Here is a 13,614-nt window from a genome sequence, read left to right as displayed (position 1 = left end):
GTCTTTTTAAGTTGAAAAAAGTTGAACTTTTTTGAAGAAAACGCCCTACGTCAAGCGCTTTTTTGACAGCTGACCAATGACAAGCGAGTAGCGGGACCTATCGTTTCCATAACAACAAAAACAACAAGAAAAAAATGGAGAAGTTGCCGGTTGATAACCTTATCGTACTAGTTTAGGAGCACAAGGAGTTGTATGATATGAGTAAACAACTCTATCATAATATACATCACAAAGAGGCTCTTTCTCGACATTTCTTCACCACACAGCACTACGCTTCTGTTGCAGCTGTTATAGCAACAAAAGACGCACTCGGCTGCTTTTTGTAACAGAACACTGCCAGCTTTTTTTTTTTACTAAAAAAACGCCCTAGTCAACTTTTTCTTGTCAAAAAAGACGCCAAGTGTGAACACGCCCTAAGTTGACCGTTCCTCAGTTATTCCTAGAAAACAATGATACACTACATTTGTGATTAAAGACTGCTTTCTTTGGTTTATTAATGTATCTGGGGCATGAATCAGAGATACTGGAGACAAATGTTATTACAGCATATGGGGGGATGGGTGGAGGGTGAGTGTTGAAGCAGGGGGGTTTATGCCTCTCTTGCTCCAGGCGAACAGTGGCAAACGTTGTCAATGTGATTGAAAAAGCTCCTTAATCTGGAATCATAATTAGAAAGAAGGCTTATATAATTGCAAAGTTAAAATATTGATGACTCTGGGCGATGGGGAGCGCAATGAGGCGGACACAGAGTTGTTAATGGAATAATACCACTCCCTCCATCTCGCTTCTTCTGGAGGGGCAAAGAAGGAAATAATTAAAATAAAACTGCAAACCAGGGATGAATTAAAAAAATGCCTGGTCTCCATTCCATTTCAATTGGGGCATGTGTTGCATAAGTGTCTGTGTATCTAAATGAGACAATATTATTTCGGGCTCGCACAAAGAGAGCTAAATTTGATTTACAGCATGTCGTAAAGCTAACGGCCATTGAAAATTGTAGATAAAGCTGCCGTTGTTCCAAACAGCTTTGAGTAAATTGCTCGGCTGTGTATCTGTTGCTAAATTAAAAGATGAGCCTATTGAAAAATACACTCTATTGGCATCTGCTCGTTTCTCATTATAACTGTTTATATTTTGTGAATCTCTGTATTTGTCAGAGCCTCCGACAGAGGACGACCTCTTGCAGAACACACTGTGGCCAGAGGTACAGAAGCTGTGAGTTTCCCATCAGTTCTCATTTGTGTTTGTCTGCCCTCATTGGCTGTTGTGCAGCAAGCACTAATGCTGCACCACATTATTGCTTAACCAGCTTCTGTGACATAAATAATGCAACGTAATAGGTATTTAGAGCTCATGACAAGAACCATTCATCCTGTATGCTTTGACACTAAACAAGAATAGCCTAATATTGTTCATTAAACACCTGTTTTATTTTTTTCCTTACCTTTCTGCCTCTAAACTAAGACAAAAATACTGTATGCAAGTATGTGAATGCTAATGCTTCTGGTTATGCAAGTTCGATGTTGTGTCATTGCACATTGCGCGTTCTCAACAATGCTGCAGAAGGGCGTTATAGTGGGTATTAGAATAAACTTTAAATTGACTGAAAATAATAATAAGGCCTGAAAACCTTGACTAGTTGGTCTAGGTGTGTTTGTTTAAGGTTGAAGCTGAGCTATGCAATATGGTAGCTCTCCAGGAGCAGGGTTGGAGACCTCTGTTAAAGACATTTGTTGATACAGAATTTTACTACAAAACTCAAAATGGCTGATGCCCAAAAAAGCTGACTTTTTTTAAATTTAGATATTGTTTCATTTGGTATCCCACAGAATCAAACAAGACCAATCTTATGATTTTTGGTCAAACAAAAATTCTTTTGACCAGTAGGTAACACTTATGTGCCCTCAGGTCATGCTTAGTGTAACATGTACCAAGTTAGGTCTGAATCCGCTTAAGTGATGTGAAGATATAGCCTTGTGTCCATTTTTGCAAATTTTCGTCAAATACATTAACGCTTTATGAAGATGAGTAAATTTTGGAGAAAATTGGACAAACCGTCTAGGATGAATTCGAAAAAGTTGTATTTTCACAAAATTCAAAATTGTGAACATTTCGTAGAATTTTACATTTTGGTATGCGTTTGACTTGGCACAAGGAATCCGAGGAAAAAAGAATTTTGCTTATATGAGTTCAAATTGAATAATTTCTAATAATAACTTTTATTTGACAACCAGTAGCAATTATTTTTAAGTATCCAGTTACCAATATGTAGCACTGATATTTACCAGTTGTTTTAATACATGTTTTACAAAAAATGGTAAAGTAATCCTTAAACTACAAACAAGCCAACAAAATATACATTAATAATATTAAATAATAATCAATTGTATAAATATTTTATAATACATAATGTTATACATTTTACACAAACAAAAGACACTTCAGACAAATATTTATTGTACCAAGAGTCATTTTTCCTATGATCAGTCTTTCAATTCCACTATTTGTTATGGAGCAACAGTTAATTTAATTTAATTAGATTAAAACATAATTAATTATTTTGGCATAATTTATATACTATTACAGTATCTATAAATATTTTGTATAATCTTTTTTCTTAGATTTTTAGTTTTTATTTTAATTTAATTGTTTAAGTTTTGTGCCTGTTATTTTTATTAGGTTTTTAAAAATATTTCTGTTTAGCTTTATTTTTATTCCAGTTTTATTTAACTAGGAGGAAGCAGCAATAAGAGCCAGGGGTGAAAACTTTTTGAATGTGAAGATCAGGGTAAATTTAACTTATTTTGTCTTATTTGTGTCTTCTGTAGCTTCTGAAGGACAGGACTAAATGAAAAAAAAAAAAAAGATATTTAGGCAAAATAAGAAAAATGTACCTGTATCTTCTTTCTGTTCAAAAGTTTACACCCCTGGCTTTTAATGCATCGTTTACTTTCTGGAGCTGTTTGAACCTTCTGTAATAGTTGCATATGAGTCCCTTAGTTGTCCTCATTGTGAAAAGATGGATCTTTTATAGTCACATTACAGTCATTGTTGGAAAGGGTTCAAATACACAAAAATTCTGAAAAACCACAGAATTTGTGGGACATGAAGGATTTTTCTGAAAACAGCTGGCAGTTTAACTGTTCAGAACAAAGAAGGGACTCATGAACAGCTATCATTCAGGTAACAACACAGTATTAAGAATCAACCGCATTTAAACTTTTAAGTCATTTTTATAAACTACTATTTTTTTCTCTTGTGGCCGTATATGTAAACATTAGTTTTAGTTAAAAAAAACAAAACTGCAACAGTTTGCAGCAGATTTGCCTAAACTATTCAAATGTTTAGAGCTGAATAGCATGCAGATTAATGGCTCAGATATTTGAAGTCTCCATCGATCCCTTGCGTACTGAGGATTGTTCCTGCCAGCGCAATGCAATGAGATGTTTGCATTAGCCAAGCATTTGTGCCTGTGTTTGCTTGCTTATTTACAGTATTTTCTGGCCTAAGTTTCCCAAGCTTTTGTTAGCACAGAATAATGCCAGTGTTGCACTAAAATGACATACGACTCTGACATTTGCTGAAACTGTAGGCAATATATTACAGAATTGGATGCTTAGTGGCATTATGCATTGGTTGGTGGGAAAAAATGGGCATATTATTCACAAGAAGTTTTGCTAAATTATTACGCATTAACAGTATTTTTCACGATTAAATATTAAATATGTCCCCCCAAGGCATTTACAATCAATTGAAATGTACAGACTTGCATTTTTTTAACCTGCTCATAAGAATTCAAAGTCGAGTTTCTTGATACACAGGCGACACTGGATAAACTATAATAATTTACATACACAGCTGTAAGCAGCTGAAGGCTTTGACAGCCAAGCTATTCATCCAGCCCTGGAAATTACTAAGCAGATCTGCTAACGGCTGCCAGAGCGCACAGCTTTCTTCCACTCCCATAAGCACAGGAGAGCAGGCACGGCAGCCCTGACACACAAAGCATCCGTCGTGTTTGAATCACCGCCCCGACTGTCTCTCTGAACCTGTCACGGTGCTCAGGCTTTATTTGTGAGCAGGTACTGACAGAGCCCTCATTAACATACCTTCTTTCCGTGTTGCTCTCTCCGCAGGTACGGGCATGGCTTTGAGATGTTTTGTCTGGCGTCAGATTCTGCGAGGACGGTGGTGGCCTCGGCGTGTAAGGTACAATCACATGGGTGACCAGATGGTCATTAGTGTCACAAATGTAGCTGTGGACTGTAATAACAGAACACAGAAAAGCATGCATGCATGAAGCTGCACCAATCCTTAAGTGGTTTTAAATATTTAGTCATTTGCCATTTTAACAAGCTCATGTCAATTTAGACACTTGCATCCATGTGTAAGTTAATTTTCGTTCTCTTGGATGTAATGAGCTGCCTGTCGTATTAAAAACACATTGAACTTACATGACCAGGGTTGGTAACCAGCCCTACGTGCCCTCCGGCCGGCGTGACACACATTCTGAGACAGTTGAAGAGAGATCATTGGTTTGTGTCCTGGTCTGGCCCCTGTGGTTCTGCCAAACCCACGCTGATCGTGCACAAAGCCCTTCCGAATGAAAGCACATTCTGCGTGTCACCTGCCATTGTTCACGCTTGAGCAGAGATTGTGAGGTTTATTCAGTGGGGCTGATGGCGGGCTGCTGCTGGGGTCCTGCAGGCTCAGATGACTTTGCTGTGGACGTGAGGTTTATCCTCTAACACTGCTGACTGAACTGCAACCGCTGCATGTAGGAAAGGGTGCTCTGTGTTTGAGGTTCAGAGAAAGAGCACAGACCTCTTGGTTTTTAATGCTTAAATGAAAGATCTACATGATCTACATGTGTCTTGTGTCACAGGCCTCTAAACCAGAACATGCTGCCATTCTTCTGTGGAGCACAACTTCCTGGAAACAGCTTCAGTCACTGCCCTGCCACAGCCTGACTGTCACTCAGATGGCATTCTCCCCGAATGGACGCCTCCTGCTCGCTGTTTCTCGAGACCGCACTTGGTCCTTATGGAGACGAGAAAACTCTGACTCAGGTGAGCCTCCCCTCATCCCTTTTGCATCTTTGTTTCCTCATAGACAGGCAGTCAAGCTGAGGACCAAAAAAAAAAAAAAAATTATATATATACTGTCAAGCCCAGAATTGTTCATACCCTGGCAAATTCTGACTTAAAGTTACTTTTATTCAACCAGCAAGTTTGTTTTTGACCGGAAATGACACAGGCTTCTCCCAAAAGATAATAAGACGATGTACAAGAGGCATCATTGTGAAAAAAAAAATATTTATTAGCTTTTATTTACATTTGAACAAAAAGTGGCTTGTCCAAAATTATTCATACCCTTTGCAAACTGTCACAGTCTATGGGAAAATCCAAAGTTCTATACCATTCCAAATAGTCCAAGCTGTTCTAAAGCCTCCTAATTACCCTGATTCATTGGGAACAGATGTTTTAATCAACTCAACAGGTGAAAAACAGAAGCTCTGTGCTGTTGGTTTGTGGACAGTCATGGCTAAGACAAATGAGCTCACTGAGGACCTGCGGCTGCGCATTATGGCTGCTCACAAGTCAGGAAAGGGCTATAAGACCATATCTAAATGTTTTGAAGTTCCAGTGGCTACAGTGCAAAGTATTATTAAAAAATACAAGACGTTCCACACTGTGAAAAATCTCAGAGGACGTGGTCGGAAGCCAAAAGTGACACCTGTGCTGGCCAGGAGGATAGTGAGAGAGGTAAGAAAGAATCCAAGGATCACCACCAAGGCCATCCTGATGAATCTGGGCTCTGCTGGTGGCAACATCTCAAGGCAGACAGTCCAACGGACACTGCACACCGCTGAGTTCCATGGATGCAGACAAAGGAGGACACAACTTCTCCAGATAAAGCACACAAAAGACCGCTTGGCCTTTGCAAATGCTCATCTGGACAAAGAAGAAGACTACTGGTCTTCTGTTTTATGGTCAGATGAAACAAAAATTTAATTGTTTGGCCACAATGATGTAGCCTTCATTTGGCGTAAAAAAGGAGAAGCCTTCAACCCTAAGAACACCATCCCCACTGTCAAACATGGTGGTGGGAACCTAATTTTTTGGAGGTGTTTTTTTAGCCGGTGGACCAGGGAACCTAATCACAGTAAACCGCACCATTAAAAAGGAGCAATACATCAAAATTCCTAACAACAACATCAGGCAGTCTGCACCAGTGGACATTACAGCACGACAACGACCCAAAACACACAGCAAAAGTGGTAAAGAAATGGTAAGCAGACAAAAACATTAACGTTTTGCAGTGGCCCAGCCAGAGTCCTGACTTAAATCCAATTGAGAATCTGTGGAGGAAGCTAAAGATCAGGGTAATGGCAAGGAGACCCTCCAACCTGAAAGAGTTGGAGCTCATCGCTAAAGATGAATGGGCAGAAATACCAGTGGAGACATGCAAAAAGCTGGTCAGCAATTATAGGAAGCGTTTGATTGCTGTAATAGCCAATAAAGGCTTTTCTATTGATTATTGAAAAGGGTATGAATAATTATTGGACATGCCACTTTTTGTTCAAATGTAAATAAAAGATAAATAATATTTTTTTTTCACAATGATTTATGATTTAACATATTGGTAACATGAAAACTCCAGCTAAAACCAAGTAAAACCATTTTAGTAAAAATAGCTTAAAACCAGCTGAAAGCAGCTGATTCTGTAAAACAAAAACTAAAAAACTGCTAAAAATAAGTTAACCAGCCAAAATTAGTTGATTTAGCAAAAAAACAAGTTGCTACCATGTTGCTAACATATTTCTAACATGATTACCATGTTGTTGGTATGTTGCTATCATGCGTTTAGCATGATTAGTATGTTGCTAGCATGTTTAACATGATTAACATGTTGGTAGAATGTTTAAGCATAATTAACATATTGCTAGCACATTTTTAGCATGATTACAATGTTGCTAGCATGTTTCTTGCATAATTGGCATGTTGTTAACATGATTAAAATGTTGTTACCATGTTACCATAAAACCAGTCTAGGCTGGTTGTTTAGTCTTAAACGGCTACTTTCTAGCTGAAAATAGCTGGCTTGGTTGGACTTGTAGCAGGTCTCCCAGCTTGACCAGCTAAGACCAACTGTGAATCATACTGCAGTTTTGTTTTTATTTTGATTAATCGTACAGCCCAACGTTAAACCCCCATAGAAGTAACATCCAGTAAGATGAATGGGAAAGCTAACAGCTTCCTCCAGGGTTTATAGATCTCTTTACTCCAAGACAGCTTTTACCTTCCGCCATTTCTCTTTGTCAACAATATAAGTTTGTGGACTGCTGATGTTCGCCCACTGTAAGATTCTCCTGGCATTTACAAAGAGCCAGCTAGCGCCTCCCTGTGACCGCGCTGCAGTATTCATGTGTATTCTGAGCATACACAACTAAATCACTGTTGACACAAGGTAACCACAGGAGCGTCTGTTTTTCTTTCTCCATTTTCTGACGTGTCCGAGGCATCGCCGGCCGCTCAGGGCCGATGCACGCCGCAGTCCGTTCTCGTTGAGGCTGGTATTACTCACAGCCTGTGTGCTGCAGACGTGGAGAGGTTAGTCAGTGTCACAGCTGATCAGAGAACAGCCCAGCATTGTGGTCGAACAGTGTCATGTGTGGAGAAATCTCTATCACAAAGACACGTTGCCTCCCCTGCCGCCCTCTCTCCATAGACTTCCTCTTTTTTGTGTTTCTGGCTAATGAGTTAAGACTCTCCAGTCTGTGGCTAGCCAGCCATGTTTGCTTGAGCCTTAATTAGCAGAGGCACGCGTGTGGAGAGGGTTACTGGCCAAGGTGGCGTCACCAGGGTGCATTGACCTCGATAGCTGGACTGTGCGTGACCACAAACTCGGTCCAGAGCAATTACATCAAACATTGAGAAATGGCTGCACAATTATCTTTAAACGGTTCACAATTATTTTGCTCAATAATATAATAACGAGTAATAGTCATGATTACTGTCATTCTGTAAACTTGCAATTCTGACTAAAGACAATTTAGAATTGTGATATAAACTTGAAATTGCAAGAAAAAGCTCAGAATTGAGCAGTTAGAATAAAAGGTTAGAATTGTGATATATAAACTTGCAATTCTGTCTTTGTCAGAATTTAGTTTATATATCACAATTCGGACTTTATCATACAAAGTTATGAAGTGAAAATTGTGATATATAAACTCACAACTCTAACTTTTTTCAGAATTGTGAAATAAACTTGAAATTATAAAACTTGAAAGTCAGAATTGCAATTATATGAAGTTGATATATAAGTTTATATTTTACAAGTTTGAATTTAGAACACAAAATGATGAGTTATTAGTTGAGAATTTTAGAAGAAACTCACAATTTGGACTTTTTTAAATAAAATTGTGATATAAACTTTAATTTTAAGTTTTAAAGTCAGAATTGTGAGTTATAAACTCATTGCATGATATAAACTTGAAATTTTGCGCGATATATAAACTTCAATTCTGTCTTTCTCAGTATTATGAGTTTAGAACACAAAATTGTAAGTTGTTAAGTGAGATTGAGAGATATAAACTTGCAATTCAAAGTTATAAATTCAGAATTGCGAGATATAAATTCAATTTAGAATTAAATGATACAAACTCAAAATTGCGAGAAAATACTCAGGTCTGCAATATGAAAAAGAAATTTAAAATTGCAATATAAAAAACTCAGAATTGAGTTTATATATTGCAATTCTGACTTTATAACACAAAGATATGAGTTATGAATTGAAAATTAAAATATAAACTTAATTCTATTTTTTTTCTCAGAATTGTAATATAAATTTAAAATTATGAGAAAACTCAGAATTGCAAGATATGAACTCGCCGTTCTGAGAAATAAATACCGAATTGTAATATAAAACACTAGCAATTCTTTCTCTGAATTGCAAGTTATTAAGTGAAAATTGTGATATAAACAATTCTGACGACTTTTTCTCATTATTTCTCAGAACTTAAACTTCAAATTGTGATGAAAAAACTCAATGCGAGATATGATTCTCACTTTATTTCTTAGAACTGTGCGTTTGTATCTCGCAATTATGGGTTTATAACAAAATTGCAAGTTTTTAAGTGAGAATTGAAAGATAAACACAATTCTGAGAACATATCAGTCTTCCCCTCGGAATTGTACTTGCTAACTCACAATTGCGAGTTTTTATCTAATAATCTAAATTGACTAAAATTTAATTTACTAATGAATTAAGCTAAATACAGTTGAATTAAATACAGTGAATATATAAGGTTTTATATTTTTATGTTTTACCTTTTTTTTTGTTTACTTGTTTCTTTTTCCAGAGGCCAGCTTTTCTCCTTACGCAAACACTACTAAGGACACAGCAGTTCATGCACGCATTATTTGGTCATGTGACTGGAGCTCTGACAGCAAGTACTTTGTGACGTCAAGTCGAGACAAGAAGGTAGGTCCAGTTTAATGTACATTTAGCAAATGTTGTTGGACTGGTAGGCATGACAGTCATTTGGATTTATACGTCTACATAATGGTGTGAACGCAGCAATTCATACCATTGTGGAAAGCTAAAATTTTCAAAAACTGGGGCGACAGAAATATGTGACCCTGGAATTAAATAAATAAGCTTTCCATTGGTGTATGGTTTGTTAGGATAGAACAACTATTTGAAAATCTGGAATCTTGAAGGTGCAAAAAAATCGAAATGTTGGTCAAAATGCTTTCAAAGTTGTCCAAATAAAATTCTTAGCAATGCATATTACTAATCAAAAATTACGTTTTGGTATATTTACGGTAAGAAATTTACAAAATATCTACATGGAACATGATCTTTACTTAATATCTTTGGCATAAAAGAAAAATCGATCATTTTGACCCATACAATGTATTGTTGGCTATTGCTACTTATGACTGGTTTTGCGGTCCAGGGTCACATATAAAGGAAGTAGTATTTAGCAGCTTTAACGTGTCTCCATGATGTAACCCGCTTTATGTAAAATAGAACTGCTAATAGTAGGCTACTGTTACTGATTATGTGTAAAACATTTTTAATAAGTGAAAAAGGACTGGACATAGCATTTTTTTTTTGAGTGCAACTCTTTCCTATGGTCTGAGCTTTGACACTGACCTTTTTTTTTTTTTTATAGATAATCATCTGGGGTCATCGTGCCTCTAAAGTCAGTGTCGGTGAATGTGAGGGTGAAAGCGTGACCCCCTGCTCCTCTGTTCTGGACGTCGGAGATTCAGCTACTGCTGTGTCTATCTGCCCATATCTCTGTTCAGACCAAAGGTAATGATATCCTGTTACCTGCGATCTTTGTGACACCATCATTAGAGTTCATTAACAAATATTAATTCATACCTGTATTTGTGTAGTTATTTGCTGGCTGTAGGTCTAGAGAATGGGAAGATTGTGCTGTATAAATGGAGGTCATCAGAGGATTTGTCTTCTGGATCAGACTGGAGCAGATGTGGAGAAACCGATGCTTGGTATCCTTTTTCCTGCTCGAATTTCTCTCTCCACTCTTTTATAATCCTAAAATGGTAAGGTTGAAAACATCATTATACTGTAGCTTAGGGCTGTGCAATATGGACAAAATAATCATATTGTGATTTTTTTGAACGAATATTGCGATTGTGATTTTATTTGCGATTTTGGCAACTGTTTTTGCTTTTTCAAACAAGCTACATACATACATTCTAAATGTATTCAGTGCACAAGAAGTGCATAACAAAACATTTCACAATGAAATAACATAGTATTAAGTTTAATAAACAAAACTGTTGTAAAATTGTCTTTAAAACAGACAACATAAAATAAATTAGCCATGTTACTTCTTTTCCCGGTACTTTAGCCTACTTTGTGTAATAACGAAAACATTCATTTCAGTGGAAAAATAAGTCCAAAACTCTCTACTTTAACATTTTGAGGGCTCTACAATCTTTTGCCTTTTTTTTTTTTTTTTTGAAATTCTTATTTGTTTTAATTTTTCTGATAATCAAAAAGCATAAACATTTATTTATTTTTAATCAAATGAAAAATAAACCCTTTTAATTTTTGGCAAACAAACAGAAGTTTACTGTTAAAATCAATACATGGAAGAAACATTATATTCAGTTTAAAATGTTTAAATAATAATTGTAGTATTTTTTCTACAATTAAGTGGTTAATCTTGTTGTAATATTTTTTTTTAATCATATATATTGTTTTATGTATGTTTTGTGCATTATACTTTACAAAAGTAATACAAGACTAATATTGTTCTGTTACATGTTAAACCGTACTTTTATTTTGATAGGTTGCCGTGAAGTTTCTTTGTGTAAACTGTACAGTATGATATGATGCTAGTTTTCTCAAATGAAACGGTAAAAGTGACACTCACAGCAGCTTTGGAGATTGAGTTTATCTGTTCATGTTAGATGCAAATGCCAAAAATTAGCGGGAGCATCACGTGTGCTTCAGTATGCGTGTGGTAAAAAAAAAAAAAAAACACGTCTCTGCCATTCATACATACAGAGGCAAACGGAACATGCAGGATTCATATTAAAACGTAATTCATCTAAAAATCAACGAATTCCGTGGCATTTCGCGCTATAGTGAATTCGGTTTTTATGAATAGAGTCCGCGATCCAGTCCGTGTTTTTGTGGAGGAGACATTGTAAATGCGCGACCATGTAGAGACAGAAATGACATGCCTTCATGTAAGTAAGATAAATAACATAAGGGAATTTAGTTTGTTTAATAAAAAACAATGTATAGACCTGTTCTATAGGAAAGATTCTTCTATTGTGATCTGGCGCTATATCGAAATTAAAATGAACTTGACGTACAAGGGGGGTGGGGGTGCCGTTGGGGGGGGGGATAGATAAAATCGCAGCCTTATGCAGTTTAGAAATCGCATGTGCTTAAATCGCGATTTTTTTGCGATTGCGATTAATTGCACAGCCCTACTGTAGCTCAGAGGTGAAATTGATAGGCCTGCACAAAATCTGCACACACATAACTAATTCTAAGAACTCTAATTCTAACAAATCAGTTTGAAATGATAGTTAACTCAAAAATGAAATTCTGTCATTAATTACTTGCCCTCTTGTCGTTCCAAACCTGTAAGACCTTTGTTCATCTACAGAACACAAATTAAGATATTTCTGATGAAATCCAAGAGCTTTCTGATCCTGCATAGACAGCAATGCAACTAACACGTTCAAGGCCCAGAAAGCTAGTTGGGATGTCATTAAAATAGTCCATGTGACATCAGAGTTTTCATAGCTTTTTTAGAAGTCACCACAGAAAATTTGACAGAAGCAAACAGGTTCTTCAATGCTGCTTAGTCAAAAGTGTTAAAATGCCTCTATAAATAATATCCCAGTTTCACAATCTTCCTCTTAGCATCTCAGAAAGTGACATCTGAAGTTAAACACGACAGTCATACCTGCACCCAGAGACCAGTGCTGGTGGTGTAATTGACAACAAAAGGGCTGCATGTATCTGAGCTGGCCCACGCTGCTCGGGAGAAGCTTCAGGTTGATACGGGGGCTCCCGTGGGCAGGTTTCGCATTGATCCGTGAAGAGAGAGAATGAGGTGTCAGAGAGAGGCCAGGCCGTGTTGTGCATTCTGTTTTCACCGAGCCCTCTCGCTATCTCTCTCTCTCTCCCCCACAGTGGATTGAGTCCCGACTGGCTAAACTCTCTCCTTCTGTAGGTGTAATTGATAAACCGTCTGTGTAGGCACTTACACGTATCTCTTACCCAGAAGTCACTCACCTTAGATGCACAAGAAGTGAAAATTCGCCATGTACTGCAGCGAGTTCAGAAAAGCAAGATTGATTCGTGTGGTTATTCGTCTGCCTGTATTATTTTTGAAATTGGCAAGTGTATGTTCACCCCGGGAAGTGTTTGGGATAGGCAGGGCTGAAGTGAAACGACGCAGCAGAGAGATTCAGACAGTGTGTGAGGGGAGATTTGTGTTGCGTTGAATCAACGTCATGCTTGTGTCTTTCCTTGACCACCCATCACAGTCAGAGTCACACGCTGACGGTGAAGAGGCTGCGCTGGAGGCCGAGTGCGGGCCGGGCAGGCCGTGGTGGGAGCGAAGAGCAAGCTTGGGTTCAGCTAGCCAGCGCTGGTGCCGACCATGTCGTCAAAATCTTCAACATCAAAATATCAGCCTTGTGACTTTGTGCTGCCTCTGCGGTGCGTCCAGCTGATATTCATGGGGGATTCTGAGAGCAGTTTCCTCATTCCTTTAAATCATCTTCTCTTCTTCGAATTTCAGCACTATTACTTATGAACTGTAAACACGAACTAATGTACTATTTATGATGTATAAAAAAACATACGGCTTTGTATTGTAATAAATGGCTCTTTTCTAGTAATGTCACAGGAGTGATTTATCTCAAGCTAACTATAATTCTTTTACTGGCTGTTTTAAAGCACCCCACGTCCAATGAATGCCAAATCCTCTTGTAATAACCTACAGCCGTAAGTGACAGGAAGAGAATAGAAAATCCGGCTCACATCCTCTCGTTTCCAGTGCCTGAAGGACAGATGAGCATTCGGATAAGATGTACAATGAGC

The 13,614-nt window shown here is 37.6% G+C and overlaps 1 protein-coding gene across 1 annotated transcript in view; it reads left to right on the top strand.

The window, feature by feature from the left end:
* LOC141315353 (elongator complex protein 2) overlaps window positions 1-13,413 on the top strand; it is a 36,992-nt gene extending 23,579 nt beyond the window's left edge. Inside the window, exons 16-22 of the mRNA XM_073832687.1 lie at window positions 1,158-1,215; window positions 4,137-4,209; window positions 4,886-5,069; window positions 9,365-9,486; window positions 10,184-10,326; window positions 10,413-10,526; window positions 13,056-13,413. Coding sequence (XP_073688788.1) covers window positions 1,158-1,215; window positions 4,137-4,209; window positions 4,886-5,069; window positions 9,365-9,486; window positions 10,184-10,326; window positions 10,413-10,526; window positions 13,056-13,212 — 851 coding nt within the window. The 3' untranslated portion in view covers window positions 13,213-13,413. The remainder of the gene's footprint in view (window positions 1-1,157; window positions 1,216-4,136; window positions 4,210-4,885; window positions 5,070-9,364; window positions 9,487-10,183; window positions 10,327-10,412; window positions 10,527-13,055) is intronic.
* Window positions 13,414-13,614: the final 201 nt, after the last annotated feature.

The sequence above is a fragment of the Garra rufa genome, unplaced genomic scaffold (genome assembly GCF_049309525.1).
Source record: "Garra rufa unplaced genomic scaffold, GarRuf1.0 hap1_unplaced_021, whole genome shotgun sequence".
NCBI classification, from domain to species: Eukaryota; Metazoa; Chordata; class Actinopteri; order Cypriniformes; family Cyprinidae; genus Garra; species Garra rufa.
This window is presented reverse-complemented; position numbering and strand designations above follow the sequence as displayed.